This window comes from Ischnura elegans, chromosome 5, assembly GCF_921293095.1.
Source record: "Ischnura elegans chromosome 5, ioIscEleg1.1, whole genome shotgun sequence".
Classification (NCBI taxonomy): Eukaryota; Metazoa; Arthropoda; class Insecta; order Odonata; family Coenagrionidae; genus Ischnura; species Ischnura elegans.
Window position 1 is genome coordinate 50,688,750 of NC_060250.1, and position 19,514 is coordinate 50,708,263.

General features: G+C 38.9%; 1 protein-coding gene across 8 annotated transcripts in view; it reads left to right on the plus strand.

The window, feature by feature from the left end:
• The window catches only part of LOC124158868 (calcium-transporting ATPase sarcoplasmic/endoplasmic reticulum type), a 101,110-nt gene that overhangs the window by 62,214 nt on the left and 19,382 nt on the right, over positions 1-19,514 (plus strand). For all 8 annotated transcript variants that reach the window (XR_006864881.1, XR_006864882.1, XM_046534265.1 and 5 more), the window contains exons 5-7: positions 12,619-12,723; positions 13,816-13,954; positions 18,895-19,128. Coding sequence is in view for 6 of the 8 variants with exons in the window: in XM_046534265.1 (XP_046390221.1) it covers positions 12,619-12,723; positions 13,816-13,954; positions 18,895-19,128 (478 nt within the window). In the remaining 2 variants the exon portion in view is untranslated. The remainder of the gene's footprint in view (positions 1-12,618; positions 12,724-13,815; positions 13,955-18,894; positions 19,129-19,514) is intronic.

Below are 19,514 nucleotides of genomic sequence, written 5' to 3' on the forward strand. Positions count from 1 at the left end.
CTCACCTTTTTGTAATTATACGTAAATGACGATGAACGAAAAATTACAATGTTTCAATTGACAAATGTACTTTTAAACTAACTTCCACAATATCGTGCCACATATTACACATCACATCATCTCAGTATTAATGTTCCGCTTCCAGGCGTTATCTTAAATGAGGCACTACTCTTATTGCGGATTCAATTCGATTACAATTTAAAAATTTTGACGAAATGTGCTGGCAAGGGTCAGGACATGATCGTAATTGAGTGACGTATCAAATTCGGCTCTGAATGCGTGATCCCGCGTGGCCACTCGTTCCTGTGCGTCGTCCTGAGATTTGAGATGCGGGCATTGTTTAGGTTATGGTAAAAATAGTCGGGAGGTTAGTGCGTGTCCTTTGATGACGTCAGGAGATCGGGCCGCGTCTGGGTACAAGGACGTAACCTTGCTCACTCTCCCTTCTGACACACGAGGCGGTGGGTGGGTCACGGTGATGAGGGAAAACAAGAAAAAAAAACTGAGGAAGGAATTTGACTCGACAGTGAAGGAAGCTGCTTTGGTAAACCTCTTTCTTTTTGCATACCGTATTAAGACGTCATTCCGCCTAATACGTCATTGCACCTATTTCTTGCTACAGGGGGAGTGTGGCAGTGGCTGACGGGATGTCAGCTGAGATGGAATTTTTTCACAGCGCAATGGGAAATAAAAATCAATTTAAATTTCAACTTAAAGACTTTTTTCTCGTAATGTTTTTAGATCTATACTGTTATCATAGCGAGTACGGTGCTGTCTTTATATGGGGTGAAATTTCGTGTCATTTGTATTTTTTTCATTCCAATGCGTGAAAATTATTCTCAATTTTCTGATTTTGATTTATTTTGAATACCGTTGTCAGTGCCTTTGCATCGCTGGAGGAGGATGAAAAAACATTGAATTTTGGCGGTTTAATTAAAATTGCAGTGGGAAGGCGGTCATTCCATGAGACCAAATCGCAATTTAAAAAAAAGAATATCTTGTATGATATTGGGCACGATATGGTGGAAGTACTTAATATTAGTAAAATAAGACTTTGCAATACTTCCACTGAGTTTTATTATGACACTACGCGTTTCTTCGTTACAAACAACACTTGTTAATGATGTTTGAAACGACGAAACGCGTAGTGTCATAATAAAACTCAGTGAAAATATTGCGATGCCTAATTTTACTTATTTTATAAAAGAATTTATTAGATTAAAGGGAAAGATAATTAACGACGAAAAATTATCACTCATAAATTTCCGCGTAACTTTTATATAATAATATGCGTAAGTCGCGGCCAACTTTTCATGAGTTGAAACTGGGTGTTTTTGGCGAAACGTGGTGGAACAGTTTTATCAGAAATGATAGAGATTTCGCGGGGTCCGCTTACAGAATTTATTCACTGCACGGTACTTTATTTGCTACTACTACATACTACACGGTATTTAATTGAAAATGACTTGAAATAGTCGAATCGCGTCGTATAGTGTGTTGAATTAAGTTTTTCTGGTTCATTCACCCGTTCAGGGAGAGCATTTCATGGATGGAAGGAATCGCTCACAAGAGTGTAACAACGAACCACGCGAGGCCCATCCTTAAGGCCGAGGAGCAGCTGAGTTGCGCTAACCCGCTCGGCATGAGTTCGTAACGTCATCAACTTATCCGCTGAATTGTCAAAGCCGTCAATTTTATCGCCAATGGCTCGAGAAGTGGGCGACAAATTCAGAAAAGGATAAAAAGCGGGCCTCTTCGTTTTTCAAACCCCATCACAATCGGTCTTAAAAGAAACTGCGTGAACCCTTAGGCGACTTTTAACATGAATTGCCATGAGATAAAATTTCCCTAGACCCGGAATCGAACCACGGACCATTGGGTTTCTGGGCCACTGCTCAGACCATTACACTATCCAGGTTCTTTAATTCCCTTGACAATTTCACTTACACCCAGTAACAACTGTTGTTAATTTAATATCTTTCTTTATTTAATCTCCCTTATTATACCTTGAATTAGAGTTGTGAATTTTTCTTTCTAAATATTTCTTCTTTACTCTCTTTTTAGCCGATTTTTATTTCACATGAATTGCATTGAGAAAATTTTTCCCAAGACCCGGAATCGAACCACAAGCCTTTGGCTCTCCGGGCCACTTCGGAGACCACTACGCTATCCTGGTCCTATTAATTATCATGGAAATTTTACACACACCCATTAGAAACTGTTGTCAATTTAATCTACCTTGTTAGACTTTGTATTAGGGTTGTGACTTTTTTGTTCTAAATATTTCTTTTTAACTTTCTTTTTAGCCGATTAATATATGTATTTCTTGAGGAGAGTAGGCCGGAGATGCTTTCATAACTCGGGAGAAGTGTGTCCTTATCTAATCCTTAGCTCAGTGTGTGGGAGGATGTGTTGGGTATCGCTTCTGAGTGAGCCCGAAATACGGACGAGACTGGCTCCTTGAGATTCTTCCTTCTCTCTCTCTCGTAAAGGCACTTGCCCCTCTTCTCTTTCAACTTGAAAAGGCGATGAACCGTCGGGGAGTGAGTTTCTTTTTATGTTCTTTTTTCCTTGCGTATCCTTTCCTTTTCCTTTTATCTCCGGGAAATTGTCTCAAAAATGCTAAATGCGGAGCGGAACGAGTATATATAGCTCTTAAAGAGAGATCATATTCTCGTGATACGACCATAAAACCCGTGTTTTAGTTCGGTTGAGTAATTAGGGTCGCTAGGGTACGGCAGTGAATTAATTTATTTTCCTCAGCGTAATGGAGGAAAAAGCCCCTTATTTGAGTTTAACTTTCGCGTTTCTGTCTTTATGCGGCATTCTGCGCTAATTCGATGATCTTGCTCGTTACTCTCATCCCAGCGTGTGGAAGGCTTCATTTGCTTGCGTTTGCGGTTTTATTTTGAGAATGAAGACACCCACCTGAGGTCTTTTGCATTTTAAAGATGGGTGAGGAGAATTATTGCTTTATTCGTGAAATCAGACGGGGATGCGTACGAGTTAGGGAGGGATTTGTTACGCCGATAGGCTTCTGTGAAGAACAACTCCTTTTAATTTATCTTGCCACGTGCTGTAAAATTACTGCGATTGAATGGCTCATCTAGATATACTTTGAGCTATTCAGATTGGGGCATAGTGAAGAAATTTTTATTAGACCTTAGAACTTGACCCACCGTTGGCCGTCACTTTATTTCATTTTTCCCAATCAGGAAGAATACTTCATCTGCTATTCTTTCTGTATACTCTTCTCTTAGCCCTCATTCCTTGCATGCCGGCAATTAATGGAGATATCCTATTCCGTCCCTTCAATTTGCTAGCGACCTTTCAGGCTTACCTCACCACCTAAACAGAGATGTTGGCAATTGGGGAATAACTCCCTCACGAGGCATGTAGCCAGAGGTGGGGGATTTGGAGGCTTGAGTACCTTTAACCCCCCGAGTTTTTTCCCTTGTGACGACTACCCGCAATACATGTGCTGAAGGGTCCTCTATCCCAGGGTATCTAGCCTCTTACTCCATTTTTTTATATAGTTACGTTGCATAATGTCTGCCAACAACTTAGGGTGAATTTTCAGCATTATGCCAGCGAAATATGTGCGTGTTCCATCGTGATTCAACCCGAAGCGAAGGTTAGGATGTGAAATTTGTCGCTAACTTGTTTTCTGATGCGTCCGAGTAGACTGCAAAATATCAGTATAGGTTACCCGAATACTTCCCAGGCACACCAAATTTCTGGTTTCTTGCTTGCCTCATACACCAACTACCCTCTAAAACGTATGTCAACCCTCGGGTTGGGATATGAAATATGTAGCTGTCTTGTTTTCCGGTTCGTGCGAAATGACAACAAAATATCAGTGCAGGCAACCCGCATACTTCGGTTGCACAACAAATTTCTGGCTGCGTGCTTGACTCGTACACCATCTACCCTCGAAAATACTTGGTACACCAAATTTCCTTATTTTTCTTCCTCGTCGTCCTCGTCACTCCTCGTTCCCGAAATTCCGTTTGCAACCACCCTTGATTTCCGTCCGTGTCCACGGCGACTCCACGGTGCCCCGAAGGGAAGGGACCACCACCCCCTCGCGGACTCCCCATCTTCAGAACCCGTATAAGGTTACGGTGCCACCATTGGAGGGGGGTTGGCGGTTGCGGCCTTAATGTTGGTGTTGGCATCTGCGTTTGGCGTGGTCGCGATGGATCTGCGTCGACCTAAAGCGGCGCTACAGAATCCTCCGCGCGCCGAAGCCAAGATAGAGGCGAGCGTTAGTGACGAGCCCTCTCCTCCACCCATCCTCTCGCCACCCTGCGAGGAGGAAACTGATTTAGGTGGCCCCATTTTCTATCCTGGGAAGACTTTCAACGAGGGATGTGGGTGGAAGGGTCGGAGGAGGCGGCGCCAGGCTCTGCTCGAACTTCCAATGGTTACTGATTTTAGTGAGGCCGGCGGAATGGTTTATTACTTTCAGGGGCGCATATAAGTGGGGAGACCAGTCCCCCCTGTCCCCTTCTCTCCCTCCCTCCCCCCCCCCGAAATTAGGAAAACATTTTTGCGTAAAAATTATCTACCACCCACCGCTTAGAACTATCGTATATTTCCCACCCACAGTGTTGTCGTGATTTGTTTTTTCATATTTATTTTATGATTGAAATATCATGGCACGAATACTAAAAAAGAGAATCTTCAAGTCGGCCTCTAAATGTGTTGTCACCCACCGCGCATTTTTATGGGTTTACAAAAGTCGCCACTCGCGTCGCTGACGGACAAAGTGATCTGAGTTTCACGGGGAAATGGGAAATGGTAACTTAGGGATGTTAATGTAAATTTATATTTATGATGATGTAATCTATCAAATTCACAACTTTAAAATGCTATTCCTCGCAATTAAAAGCATTATGTTGCAAAATATTGGTAAAAGTGGATTACATTGCACTCATTCACCGCGCCGCGGATATTTTTTTAAACAGATTAAAATGCGACTGAAGTGGCAACATAAATCAGTATCATATTAATTACAATAATTGATCTTTTAATAATATTTATTGAAAGATTAAGTATTTTAGTAGCCTAATTTTTGTCTTAACCTGAAGCTCGCTGCATAAGTAATTATTTATTTAAATGATTTGGTTGCTTAGATGGTGGATATGATTTCGTAATTTTCGGTGGAAATAATAGCACACGCGTGCAAAAGTTGGAGATAATAGAATTTCGCAGGGGCCTATACTGATAAAATCATTCCCAACTTCGGTGCGCATGTCGTTCTTCATGCCGCTTTCAATTCTAGCCTCGCATATTCTACTCATCATCACCATCACTTCAGCTTCCCTACGACACCACATTCCTTGAAGTGCTATGAAACGTTATCGGTCCGAAAATCGCAAGGAATCGTTGGTCCCAAACTGCGGCTTTGTTCACGGCATTTTTTCCCATTTTCCTCGTAAACACGAACTTCACTATCCTAGACCCATGAAATAAATGTAAATCCTGTCCGTACCGTTTCAACCAGCCCACATTTTTCGGTTGTGTAGCCTTGTTAATCTCCGTCAGTCACAAGCGTCGCTTCTGTAGCATCACGTCGCAGCTTTTCTTCCGTCTATTCTTTGGCGACGAGGCTCTGCTGCTCGAGAAGCGTTTTGTTTTGAGAGCACAAGCGTGGTATGGATGCAACATCGTCATTTTTTGAGTGAATGTCTTGTTCGCTGCCATGTATGCTCGTGTTGTTTTTTTTATTCTATTGCCGTTCCGACGGCGTCTTCTGGCTTTCCCTCGCTTGCGTCAAAAAACTTACGAGCGTCAAAATGTGGGAAGGAATTATCCAAATGTTTCAAAATAGCGCGCGAATGGTTTGTGTGTATTTTTAGCCGACTTTTTTAAAGTCTCATCTTTCCGAGTAAACGTAGCGATTCTCTCCCGATTTTTATGATCTCCGTTTTGGTCGCAATCCTTTATTCGTCGGAACAGTTTTCCGTTTGATTTTATGTGGACTTTACCTTCCCTTGAAAATAGAAAAAAAATGAATGGAATTAAAACTAGCATTTGTTTAGTCGCCACGTCATTTTCTCAGACTTTGGATTTTCAGGGTGGTCACTCATCTGGAAAATCTAGGAAGTCTTTGACTTTCATTGTCTGAAAAGGCAAGGGAAAATAACAAAAAAATTTGGTAAAATTATATCTTCTTAAAAAAAATAATTTTCCCAGAATTCCATTCAGGTGATGTTACATAAATCTTTAAAGTAATTTCTATATCGTGAATGCACTTAATTAATTTTAACATTATAACTTCACTTACATATTATCTCCCGTTTAAATGAACATTCCGTAAAATACCGAATATGATTAGTCTAGAACATACCGAAAATTGTTTTGAAAGCCTGGAAATGCCATGGATTTTCAGTTGGATCATTGAGTGGCCACCGTTATCCATTACATTCATTTTCCGTCGTCTGTCCAGAACCGTATCCTGGGGGTAGAAAATCAGTACTTTCGGTCGTAAGTGTTACGCCCCACTACTTCGCTGCCCGCGATTACGTTAGTTTCCTCGCTCTGCTTCGGTATTTAGAGTAAGGCTTCTCTTTCTTTGTTTGTGCTGGTAATGATGCATCCCAGCTCCAGAGTGCGCCTTGCTCCAACTCTAGGCTGGAGGCGTGAAGTTACTGCGTCATGGGAAAGGATTTGGCTTCATTCGCATTCAAAGTTTACGCTAGCCTCTTACTAAGTCTCGGATATGAAACTTCACATTTCCCACGACCCCATTCGGTTACGTGGGGCTACGGAATTGGAAGCATATTTTGTGGTGTGTTTTATGACTTTCGGTTCCACCAGTAAATGTTGGCTCACGAATTAATTTTTTCTATAGTTTGCATTCAAATGTTAAGCCTTAGGCTTTGCTGTTTTAATTGAATTTTCCTCTTGGAAAGCAAAATTTCTTAACAGGTACCTATACATTTTCTAATTTTATCTCAATAATTGGTCGGTGCACCCTCATCTTCATTCCCAGTCTTCTAATAGATATCAACCTTTATTGAAATGTTGTCTTTTCCTTCGTAAAATACGATTAAACAGATGTCTATGAAGTGCAATCTCCATGGGAGTATAAATTTTCTGGACTCCTCTATAACAATAATATATTTATTGAAAGTGCGTGATAAAACTCTATATAAATATAATGTTTCAATGAGAGTTTCTTTCTCCCGCGGAGAACAAAGTATATTCCTGCGTGTTACTCACGAGCTTTATTTATGATTATTTTTTCAACATTGGATGATCAAGTTGCATTTTATTATGCAATTCAAATCCATGTCATCAATAGCCTATCGGGCGAATTCGTTTTCAGCCAATTTAGAGCTAGACGTTGAGGTGTCCCATGCTCCCATCCTGAGTAATATACTATCAATGCTTAGGCTCATCAAGTGAAAAATTACATCAGTCACACAAATGCTAACCACGTTTATAATAAGACTCAAATATGTTGATTTCGTCTTGTTTCACTTGCTTTGAGGTCGAAATTTGGTGGTCTCATGTCCTCCACCTCTCCGGTTGAATGAGCTTAGTTTCGATTTTTTTTAAATCTGGAATATATATCAGGTCATATATCTGTAATTCTGTGAGGGATCCCGATGCTTACCCTGGTGATAGCTTTGCTGGCATCGTGGAAGTTGGCCTCGAGGATAAATACGGACGAATGAATCATGTCTGTTATGGAATGGACATAGTTTCTCTGCGTGCATTGTGGGTGACGCGGGAAGAATAGCAATTGTATTGGCCTTTGATCAGTTCCACTGCTTTATCGCGATGTTTTTTAGTCTATATGATGTGACCCTACGTGCAGAAAGACAGGGGAAAGTACTCGCGGAAAGTGATGCTGGAGAACTACGTGCGTCAATCGTTCCCTCAGGAAAAGAGACGATATGGACGAAAGATCTGGTGCTTTACCGGCGTGTGTGTTATGTAAATTCTTTTTGAGAATCATCTAAATATCCGGATTTTCGAACAGAATCGGTCTTCGCTAATAGGACTTCATTACATTATCGCCCAAAATTGGTTGGTAAGAGTAACGGAAATGGTACCGGGTTGCCGGTAACGATCGCGTTTATGTTTGCTTAATTAATCGTTAAATTTTCAAAATGTAATTGTTTCCGGTAGTCTGCTCTTTCTATTTACGTAATCGGTACTTTCTCTCTATTTAACTACTGCATCAATATGCCTGGCCCAAAAACGTCATGAAAATGCGTAATATTTCCCCAGTAACTTTACAATTTATTTATCGGGGAGTGTATATAAGTTACTTTTTCTTGTTAATTATCTCTGATAATCTCGAATGTTGCGAGACCTGAGAAGTTACTCTGATGCCATGACAGATATTCGTCTTGAAAAAAAAACCTCTGTATTTGGAGGGAAGGGAAAGTACTGTGTGACCTTTCACACCTTTCTGCGTCTTCAAGAGCCAAGCTTGTAAATTGATGCCGTCAAACCTATTCGTTCCTGGCCTAGATATTAAAAATACTTCCTGGAATCTTAGAAGAACCGAAAAGAGGTCTGCGTTCTGCAGTTGTTGCTTTCCTTCTCGGGCATATTGCGTTGGGTGTCCTAGGTTTTCAACTAAGTCGCGGGAATGAACGCCAGCAATCAGTGTGCATTTTCAAATCCAGCTGACATTGCTTCGGGCGTATATGGCAAGTCTTAGTTTTATGTCAAGGCGTTATTGGCCGCAGGTGGTGGGAAAGGGGATAGATGGCTCAATGGAAAAATGGTAACCTTTCTAGAATACTGATAAAAAAAACGTCTAGGGACATATTTAACCTATTAGTAAGAGATGGGACTGTGGTCACTCATATCAGAAAAACGCTGCCGGCCATTCTTCGCCGTATTAATTGACCTCATTCGCTCTCTCGTCGTGGCTGAGTCGCGTGGGTATTAGTTAGCGTTGATGCCTCGTGTCTAGCCTTTGCACTTCGTCTGGTTGAGGTGGTCTTTTTTTTTTTAAGCAATATTCGGTCGCGTTTGGCGGTGGGACATTTATAACCATTGCCTTACCTTTAGTATCTCAAATACCTTTTGAGAATGATGCATAACTCCGTTAACTCTATAATTAACGGTGCTAAAATGGTTTAATTGCCGAGTGTTTTTCCTTGGTTTCAACCTGTGTATTTGTTATTTTTCTCGATATACAAGAATTGCCATGAGAATAAAAGCCACGGTATAATTGCCGTGGGGATTTAAGAACCTGGATAGCGTAGTGGTCTGCGCAGTGGCCCGGAAAGCCAAAGGTCCGTGGTTCGATTACCGGTCCAGGGGAATTTTTTCTCATGGCAATTCTTGTATATTTCGCCGCCGTTCACGCGGCAGGGTTAGAAATGTTACACATTTTTCTCGATGTTTAATCGATCTGTTGCGTAATGGAATTTTCGTCTGAGTCCTTTTCAGTATTTCACATTTCAGTATTAATTTTGTGACTACTTGCAGCTATGCTTTGTAAAAAAAATATATATTTATTAAGTATAAGGAGTTATATATGAGTTTTCCTGCCAATCTGGACCACTTTCCTGCAAATATGTTATTTGGTGCCCTAATGAACGATTATGTGCGTAGGTTTTTGAGGAGAAATGACCGAGGGCCGTATGGTTTTTGACGACCTCCCATCGGCGTGGCCTGCAGCCAATTGAGATCCTGACGCGGAGCCGTGACTCACGTTTCGGGTGTCGGGGAGATTCTGCTGGGAATGGAATAGAACGCCCAGCAGGGAGAGAGCTGCGTACGACGGATATATGTGGGGATTTTAAATTTGGAGCGAAATTGAATGGTTGGTTTAGAGGGGGGGGGGATAGGAAAGTGTTTAAAAATACGAATCCGCGGACCCAGCATCCGTAATCGTGATGACTTCATCGAGCTCTCCCCCGTCGTGACGCAATGAGATGTTTACTTAAATGTTTAAAATTACACGTTCACGCTCGTCGCTGCTGATTTCATTTTCTCCCTACGTTTCTCGCGGGCACCCCGCCCTATCAAAGCTTCATACTCTTTCGTCTTATCTTTTTTTCCCCGTCGGAATATCCGTGTCACGGTTGTTGTGGTAGAGCGCAGTTCGATTAACCAAGAAAATAAAACTCGGCCTCTCCCGTTTTCTCCATACTTCACTCTCTCTTTCCGAGCATCCCGACTGGTTGTGAGCTGAGAACGTCGGAACGTTTTTCGTCTAATTTTTGCGATTCGAGGTTGCCGGAGGCTTTGCGAATCGATGTGTTTTTTTTTTCAAAAATCATTTTATCGTAAGAATTACTGAAAATTATTGATATTTAGTTCACGTTTGACGCATTTTTGATCTAAAAAATTGTGCTGATATCAAATCCACCCTTGAAAGTATGTCTATCATTTAGTCTTTATTAGTTGGTTGTAATCCTATCAGGAGAGAAAAAAAAGCTCTAAATGGTGGCTTTCAATATTTCCATTTCTTCCGTATGTGCCTATGAACCATACAGTTTTTGTGATGATGACATTTTCTCTCGCGACTTTTGCGTGAAATATATCAGATTATGAAAGTCGGAAAGTTCTGCTGCGTGCTGGGATGAGCAACGCAATTTGTAATTTTCCATTGTCTGAACTTATGAACATACGACTTTTTTCTGCGCTACAGCTCCATTTCCACCACAGGTACAACTTACAATTACGATGTAGCATCAATATTGTTAAGTTATTAATCAGTAAATATTGTATAAATTTACACCTGCATGACAATGCAATTCCACCATCAAAGTTGAGCCCCCAACAATCTAATATTTCGGGTCTGAATGAATCGTGAGGATTGAGTTGGTGTGTAGGCTAAAGTGTTGGTTTCCCACCCTGTGGGTCCGGGTTCAAACCCTGCATTCAGCAGAGATCTTTCAGATACTGCTTTATCTCTTCTTGGGTTATTTTTATAGGGCACCTCAAGTACAGCACTCTGTCCGTCGGATGGGACGTTAAACCGTGGTCCACTTGACGCGTTTCGATGCTGGGCTTCTCTCCCTCCTTCCCTCCCCATCCTTTCCTCATGGCGCAAATTACCTCGGCTGTCGGTTAGCCTCTCGTCTCCTCCAAATACCATACCGTAATGAATGAATCGTTCCCTCACGCGAATGGCATGAGGTACACGGCTTGTATAATCGGTGGCGTGAATGAAGTGGAATCGTATTCGCGTGCCTGTATATATATGAACCGCGTTCGGTGATGGGTAAACGCTGCTGGAGGCGGGGTTAATCTCCCCTAGTCGCAGGCACCGTCCATCGCACTGGCTGCGCGAGCGTTCACTGGCCATCGCTGGCCGCGGGCAAGTGATCTGCACTCCCTCACCACGTGTCTCAAGTGCGTCACACGTCGGCCTTGTGGAGGAGGGCTGGAGAAATGTGGAGGGGGACGTGTCAAGGAAGCGCCAGTCAATTGTATGTTTTCGTAAAAGCGGGAAAGGGAATGGATGGGAGGGGAAAAGCTTGAAGTCCCATTACTTGAAGATTCTGATTATCGTTGTGTTTAAATAGATGTCTCATGGTTTGATTCCTGGTTGAGTAAAACACTTATTAGTGTTAAAAACAACGTATGAATTATGCGGAGAACAGCAGGATAGTGAACTCTTATTATTATAGGTACAAAACCAGCGAGGATATAAGGGATATATCTCTCCTACCCTCTCCCCCTTGAAAAAAATTAGGTGAAATAGGTTATTTCCATATCGTATTTTTGGGCTCTGAAGAAGGCACAATTTAGTGGAGCTCTATGAAGGAATGAATGGAACTGAAATTTACATTAGACTGCATTTTTAAAGTGGTATACCAAATAACTACATACCATATCTCGTTTTCATCCACAGCAAATGATTTGCTGAGATGGGATCATTAATATATCCCCTACTTTCTGGACCTTCCAATTTCTACCTGTCAAAAATATCAATAATTTTTCCTGTGGCAAAATCCCACTACTAAATTAATGAGTGAATTTTTTTTAGAATAGCTTTATTAAATTCGGGGAAAATGGAAAGAGGTACAGGTTGTCTTAACAATTGCATTCTGGTATAGGTCTAGAGGCAATCTTAATTCTTTCACATTTCACCTACACTCTTCTACCTTTCCTAATATCAGTACCTTATTCCTCTCTTACTTTTCCTAAATAGCTCTCACCTAAATAAATGTTTCTTATTATATCCAGACTATTGTAATTAATATTTTTATGCTAGTTATTTTCATTATTTAATAAATTAAAAAAAATTAATTCTGTTGATATACTGTGAATTGTAAATTACCTACATGAACTGTAATTAAAATTTAATTTAAATATTCTCAAGTCTATTTAATTTTTTAATGATTGGTGACATTTTTTATGCCTCTTTTACTTTTATACATTTTGAAATTACAAAAAGAGATTCTTTGATTGTATTGAGCATAGCTATTGACTTGAAATGTAAAATACATTGATCATGTTTCAAACCTAGGATATCTTTCTTGTGGTTGAATTACTGCCTTAGAAATGCATTTTTTCTTAACTTTCTGAGCTATTATAATATCTATGGGACTTAGAAATGTGCTTGTAACAATTATTGTTTTATTCATTATTTTTCTGTGACTCATGGTGCTATCTCTTCTCCTACAGGTCCTTGCCCTTTTTGAGGAACATGACAACTCCATCACAGCTTTTGTTGAGCCCTTGGTCATCTTGCTTATCCTCATTGCCAACGCCATTGTAGGAGTTTGGCAGGTTAGTATTTCTTGGCTTTGTGAGATATTTTTGGATAGCTCACAGCAAGTACAAATATTATGTCATTTTTATGTGAATGAAGTTAAAATTTTGATGAGTTATGAGTCAAAAGTCATTATCAGCATCTATATTTCAGAAAATATTTTTCTGGTGTCCGTTATATTCTTCAAGACTGTGTTCATCTTTTCTAATTAACTATTATCGCTGTTTTTCATTTGGAATCGTGTACTTAGTGAGACCGAAGAAAACTTTCCACTTGAGCCTTTTACAGCTCCTAGATATTGTTGCTTATCAATATAATGAATGGACAAAATAATACTCAATGTTCAATTTTTTTATCTAGTAATTCTTTAATACATATGTTTTTAAGTTGTGTGTTATTGTTGTGAGCTTTAATGTTGGCGGACCAAATGATTCTTAGTTGCACTTTAATGTACTGAATGTGCCTGGATGGGACTCATAAATTGAAATACCTAGATGCTATAGAAATATTGTCTCAAGTAATTTTTCTCTCGTGTTATTTTTGCTCCAAAATATTAGTACATATATATAATTGTGCGTCCTTTCAATTTCCGTTTTGCGGTCAGAAAATCTCTTCATATTGTTGGTCTTTTACTGCATAATGTTGTTATTTGAGTACCTTTATTTTCAATATGTATTTGGAAAATGTTTTGATGGAAGGCAAATTTATCTTTGTAACTGTTCTATGATAAGTTTTTGTGATTAATCATGTTCCTTGATTCATTTTGATTCATTATGTTCTGTTATTCTCACCATTTAATTATATTAAAAGCTAATTTGACCTCTCATTCTTTCCCAATTATGTTCAATAAATTAATTTTTTTAGTCAAAGCAACAATGTGAATGCTCTTTTTTCAATAATGTGAATGTATTTCATGTTTTCATGTATAATCTTTGAAGTTTGACAAAGGAATGAATATTTTGTAATTTTTCTCCCATGCCATTAACTAGTCTGAAACTGGTGTATATATGTTATTTTCATTTTTCATTTTGATGTCATAAAAGCACTTGCTTAGTAGCTCATATTGGAAGTTTATAGTACTAAAAAGTGTATCATATTGTCTTCCACAGGAGCGTAATGCAGAATCTGCCATTGAAGCGTTAAAAGAATATGAGCCTGAAATGGGTAAAGTTGTCAGAGGGGACAAGGCTGGTGTGCAGAAAGTGCGTGCCAAAGAAATTGTCCCCGGTGACGTTGTTGAAGTGTCAGGTAAGCAAAGGAACTAATCATTTCTTAAAGTCTATGAAATATAATTATTAGTATTACTCTTTATTTTATATAATTACTATTAGCATATACATGTACATTACTGTATTGGTTAGGCAAGGTTCCTACTTAACACATTCAATGCGGGCCCGATTCTCGTTTAAGTCTTCAAAATCGGCATTAAAAATAAGAAAGAAAAATAGAGGGAGGAACTAATCATTTCTTAAAGTCTATGAAATATAATTATTAGTATTACTCTTTATTTTATATAATTACTATTAGCATATACATGTACTATCATTTGCAAAAGTCTTGCAACAAATCGAGCGGCGCCACTTTCGCTCCATTGTCGATTTCTGGCCACCATTAAGTTTGAATGATCACTATCTAGGTATGAATCTTCATGGTAGATCGGGAACGACTCACGAACGGGTCATCGTGACACGGGAGACGTCGGAAATCATTACGATGTTCAGTTGAGTAAACGAGCGTAGATGTTGTTAAGTCGTCGCGGCGTTTGAGATTATTTTTGTACCCGTAGTTGACTGGAGTAGATAATTGAAAATATTTACCCGTTAAAAGAGAGGGTACCTATGACGCCTGGCTTCCAATGGTAAACCCCATAAGGCCGGTTGGGGGCACGATTTCGCCATTAGGAACACGGAAATCAACTCGCTCTTATCCCTTTTTTTAGGGATTCAACGTCGTTCAGGAGACTTTATATTAAGTTCTTGAAATATTTGTTCGATATAGAAGAATTAATAAATGAAAAAAAATTAACTGGCAATTTTCCGGAAAAAAACCCGACTCTGTCGTCTCCACCATATTTAATTGATTGGCATTAAATAGTTCTTTACGTAGGTTGAAGCTGATAAAGATAGATCCATAAGCTTTCTTCTTCATTAATTATCAATTTGTTAATTGGATAAATATATGTACACCGATGGAAATGTTTCTTCGAAAAAAAATGGAATTTTCATTGCCAAAAAAAAATCGCTAGGCCTCATCGTTGCTAGCAGAATGTGTCTCTATTTTTACTGTTTATATATCTAGGAGAGGCTTAAATTTTTACGATAGCACTAACATATTTAGTGATCATGTGGCATTAATCTTCTTTTTGTTATAATAAATTAGTTATTGTTTCGATTTTAATATTTCGGCCATTATTATATTATTAAGGACAACCAAATTAAAGAGTGACTTAATAGTGCGACTTTTCCCTATCCATGAATTCCTCCATTGGTAAGGTTTCCAATAACAACAACGGACAGAGATTAAATTGAAAGTCAATTTAAACCAATATTCGCCCTTTTTTAGGGAGGGAAATACTTTGCGCATCTATTAGGGAAGTAAAATACTTTGCGCATAATTTAGCCGCTCCCTCAGCTCTTAATGCTGAATCGGGTGCTCCCGGGCCGTAGTTTTGGTCAGCTAATAGGTCCTGCACCTCGTCTTGCCCTACATCTTTATCGCAACTTTACCAGCCAGGGACGAGGAAGTAAAACTTGCAGGCCGTAAGTGATTCTCACGTACTTCCAAAATAGTGTAAATAGGGCCCATTTTTAGCACTATCATATACATGTTGATGCCACAATTTGCTTGAAGAAAGAACGCACTAGAAAAATAGTTGATAAATACCTCAAGATAAGCCTTTCCTATATTTAAAAATAAGCGCCGTGGTGCGTGCACGATTATGGATTACCATTACATAGGTTATTCCTAGGATTGTACTTAGTAGATCAGCTATTCTCACATTCCGTCCCTTTCCAACAAAATTACTGTATTAAAAAAACACTGATTGTAGAATACTGAAGCCTAAAGTTTAAATGTAAAATTTTTCACTTAATTTATATCTTTTTCTATCTCTAAGAAAAGTTTCCGTCACTGCTCATTTACGAAACGAAAAAGGGTAAAATTGTTCTGAAAAACTTTACTGGAGAAATTAACTTGGTAGGAAATGGCGACAAGTTGATGACAAATAGGCAGCATACTACATAGACGGACAGCATAATCGCTGCAAAATATCATTCATAATTTTCTTTTTAATCAGATAAAATTGATCTATTTAAGAAATTACGTATATGGAACCTTAGATTATTACGATAGTTCTCATTCCAAAGGTTAATAATGTTGAGCAGTTACGGACCTGTAAAGGAAACCATAGAGCACTAGGAATTACATTCACCAGTGATTCTGATTGGAGTTCCTTCAAGAAAACGCAATTGATTCGTCCTACCGCGCTAACTACGCATGCTTCCCGTCGAACGGTCATTTAAATTAGAAATTGTTGCAAAAAATGCTCAAATTCAACAGCTGGTACCCTATTAACATCAATTTCAAAAATTAAAAAAAAACTTTAAAATAAAATACGGCTGTGCGGAGGATAAAAAAATTCGGCCACAGGAAGGACTTGAACGCGGGCACCTCCCATCACCAGCCCGACTCTTTACCCGCTGAGCTATTTCTAGCTCAAGGTCATTAAGCGGTAATTTTTATTATTTGTTTTTATTGTAACTCTGAGCTCCTTCATGTGCTTCTCCTACGGCTTCTCACTTGAACGAATTTGATAAAAATAATCACTTTCTCGGTATATTAGTCTTTTATTCGTTTATATGATTATAACTTGAGCACGGAGGCTTTCGCATACTCTATGTTTCGGCTGGTTAGTATATACAATAGGAATGTAATGATGTTGTCGCCTGCGACTTCGGTATGGTATCGTCTTTTTAAGTTATTATTATTTGTTATTATGTTTCAAACTCGGTATTTGTATTTCTAATGAAGCAAGCGTATACATTCATTACAAACAGAAATTCTGTTAGGATTTGGTTACCTACGTCCTTCTTACTCGACTTGAAAGGTTTTATGAAATGAGCTGCAGTTCCACTGATGCCTTAAACATTAAACGGATTACCAACAAACAAATTTCCTAATACAATGTAACCTACTTAATGCAAGTAGATAATTCAATTAATAATGCTAAGTAAGTATCCTACATTATCCCGAATTCATCAGTGTATACATAAATGATTGCATCAAAATAAGATAACTTAATCATCAACGACATAGCAGCTTAGAGTTATTACTCGCATTCACACTAATTCAGCAGTAGAACATATTATCAAACAATACCTGTTGAAATCCGACAATCATTAAAAATGGGACTTTTAGCTAGAATTAAGTTTTCCTCGTCATACATTGAACAAGTGGAAAGGAATACATCTTTACCGATTGACGGACGTCGGAGAACTCTGTTATTACTTACGCAACGATTGATGCCGATCAGCTTAACTAATTCATATTTTACGTGTTTGCTCAGATATTTATATGATGAAACACTGGGAATTTCAAAGCTGCCTCGTATCATATGTCGTAGATATTGTATTAAAACATCAACCCGAGTTGATAGATGTAAACAAAAGTCTGCCATGTTCACAGTGAACGACTCGTGATTTCCAGCTCTCTGAAAAGAGCTAAGATCACTCAAAAAGAGCCAAGCTACCGACTTTTTAAAATCTCTCCGAGGAATTACCTTCGATCTTTCCTACAGCACTAAATGCTACAATGTGTTTGGGGGAATATCATGAACATTAATTTCACTTAAATGGAAGCGGTCAAATCCCGAGACTGAAAAGGATGACAAAATACCTCACCACCCAATGACCCGTTCTCCATGCATTGAACCATGAAGACTATTATTGGATTGTTGCATTCACCCGAAAACCATACAATTTCCGGGCACAATCTTTGTGGAGCGAAAGTGGCGCCGCTCGATTTGTTGCAAGACTTTTGCAAATGATAGTACATCACTGTATTTGTTAGGCAACGTTCCTACTTAACACATTCAATGCGGGCCCGATTCTCATTAAAGTCTTCAAAATCGGCCTTAAAAATAAGAAAGGAAAATAGAGGGAGGTTTCTGTGCCATAACTTCCGTTCAAATACTGCTTTTTACAAACAGCACACAAGGTTCGAAATAGGAAAGCTTGCCGAAGGCCATACACACGATCGGAAGACTCTTGAAGTGGATATTAGTCACGTACAGAGGTGGAGAAAGGGCTCCCGGCCCGACCGGCAGAGCATGTCAATTGACGTGCTCCGTATCTCGACTTGGATGGGACCACGTCAATTGATGTACTCCGCACTGAAGGTGTTAAATCATATTAATTTTGAGAAGAATGATTTTGTGACCTCTCGCTGTTGTTTTTTGTGGCAAAATTATAACAAATTTGATATTATTATTAGATTACTACCCATTTCTTTTGTTTTCCTCTTAAATTTTTGGGAAGTCAGTTTTTAACTTGGATCGTACTTAAAGTTGGAGTTTTTCCATGTGACACTGTTATCAACCAAAGTAACAGTCAAATCAATGCTGTCATATTTTAGATTTGCTAAAGAGGGCTTACCATAAAGTCCATGTTACTCACTATCACAGTGAATCTAATTCTTGAAGGCTTCAAATATTTTCAAGGTTCATATCAGTTTTGTATTTAAGATTTCCAAGGTGAACCTATGTTGAGGAAATTCCCGGAACTGAGTTCTGTCAGGTGTTGTATTTGACCTAAGAAAGCTCAATTACTAACTTTTTTAAGCTTGTGGTATTGTGGAACATGACTGAAGACAACCTGTTCAGTTCTTCTGTTTGTCATTGCTGCCAATCCATTTCAATCAATCTGGTATAATTTTTGAGTCAAACAGATCTAGATTAAAAGCTTCAAGCATCGTGTAGCAATCGGAATCATGCAAGAAAAGGAGATTATTGAGAAGTACAGTTGAATGTAATGCTATGATGTATCTTTGGAATCATTTTATCTTTCATAGTTTCACAAGTTAATGTGGAATTCCTTCCATTTGACCAGGTTTTGTGCTCACTTTTTTACTTGATTGCGTTGTTAATTGCGTTCTAATGTGACCCCACTGATATTTTCCCTTTTTCATTGCAGTTGGTGACAAGATCCCAGCTGACATCAGACTGATCAAGATCTTTTCCACTACCCTCCGAATTGATCAGTCTATCCTCACTGGAGAGTCTGTGTCTGTGATCAAGCACACTGATGCCATTCCAGACCCACGGGCTGTCAACCAGGACAAGAAGAACATTCTGTTCTCTGGTACCAATGTGGCTGCTGGAAAGGCACGTGGTATTGTCATGGGAACTGGCTTGAACACCGCTATTGGTACGTGTGCTTAGAAATGAGAAATTTTACTTAACTATTTTATCTCTAACTTGGTTGATATTTTTTCTATTGGTTCAATGACTGGGATATTTTTTAGTCAGTTTATGAACATTGATGGAAAGATATAATAAGAATAATTTTACCTATTTAAGATTGCTTTGTACCTCAGGATGTTTAAGTGCTTGCATATTTTATTTTGATATATCATTTGGGTCATCCTAAGCAGCATCAGTTGTACTGACTCGTAAAACATTTCATTCATGTTCAGGAATCTCAGGTTAGAATGTTTAAAGTCTAAAATTATATCATGAGATTTTACTTGTCATGGTTAATAATGAATTTTATTTGTTTGTGGTGTTCTTTCTCTGAAAAGATATTCTTTCATA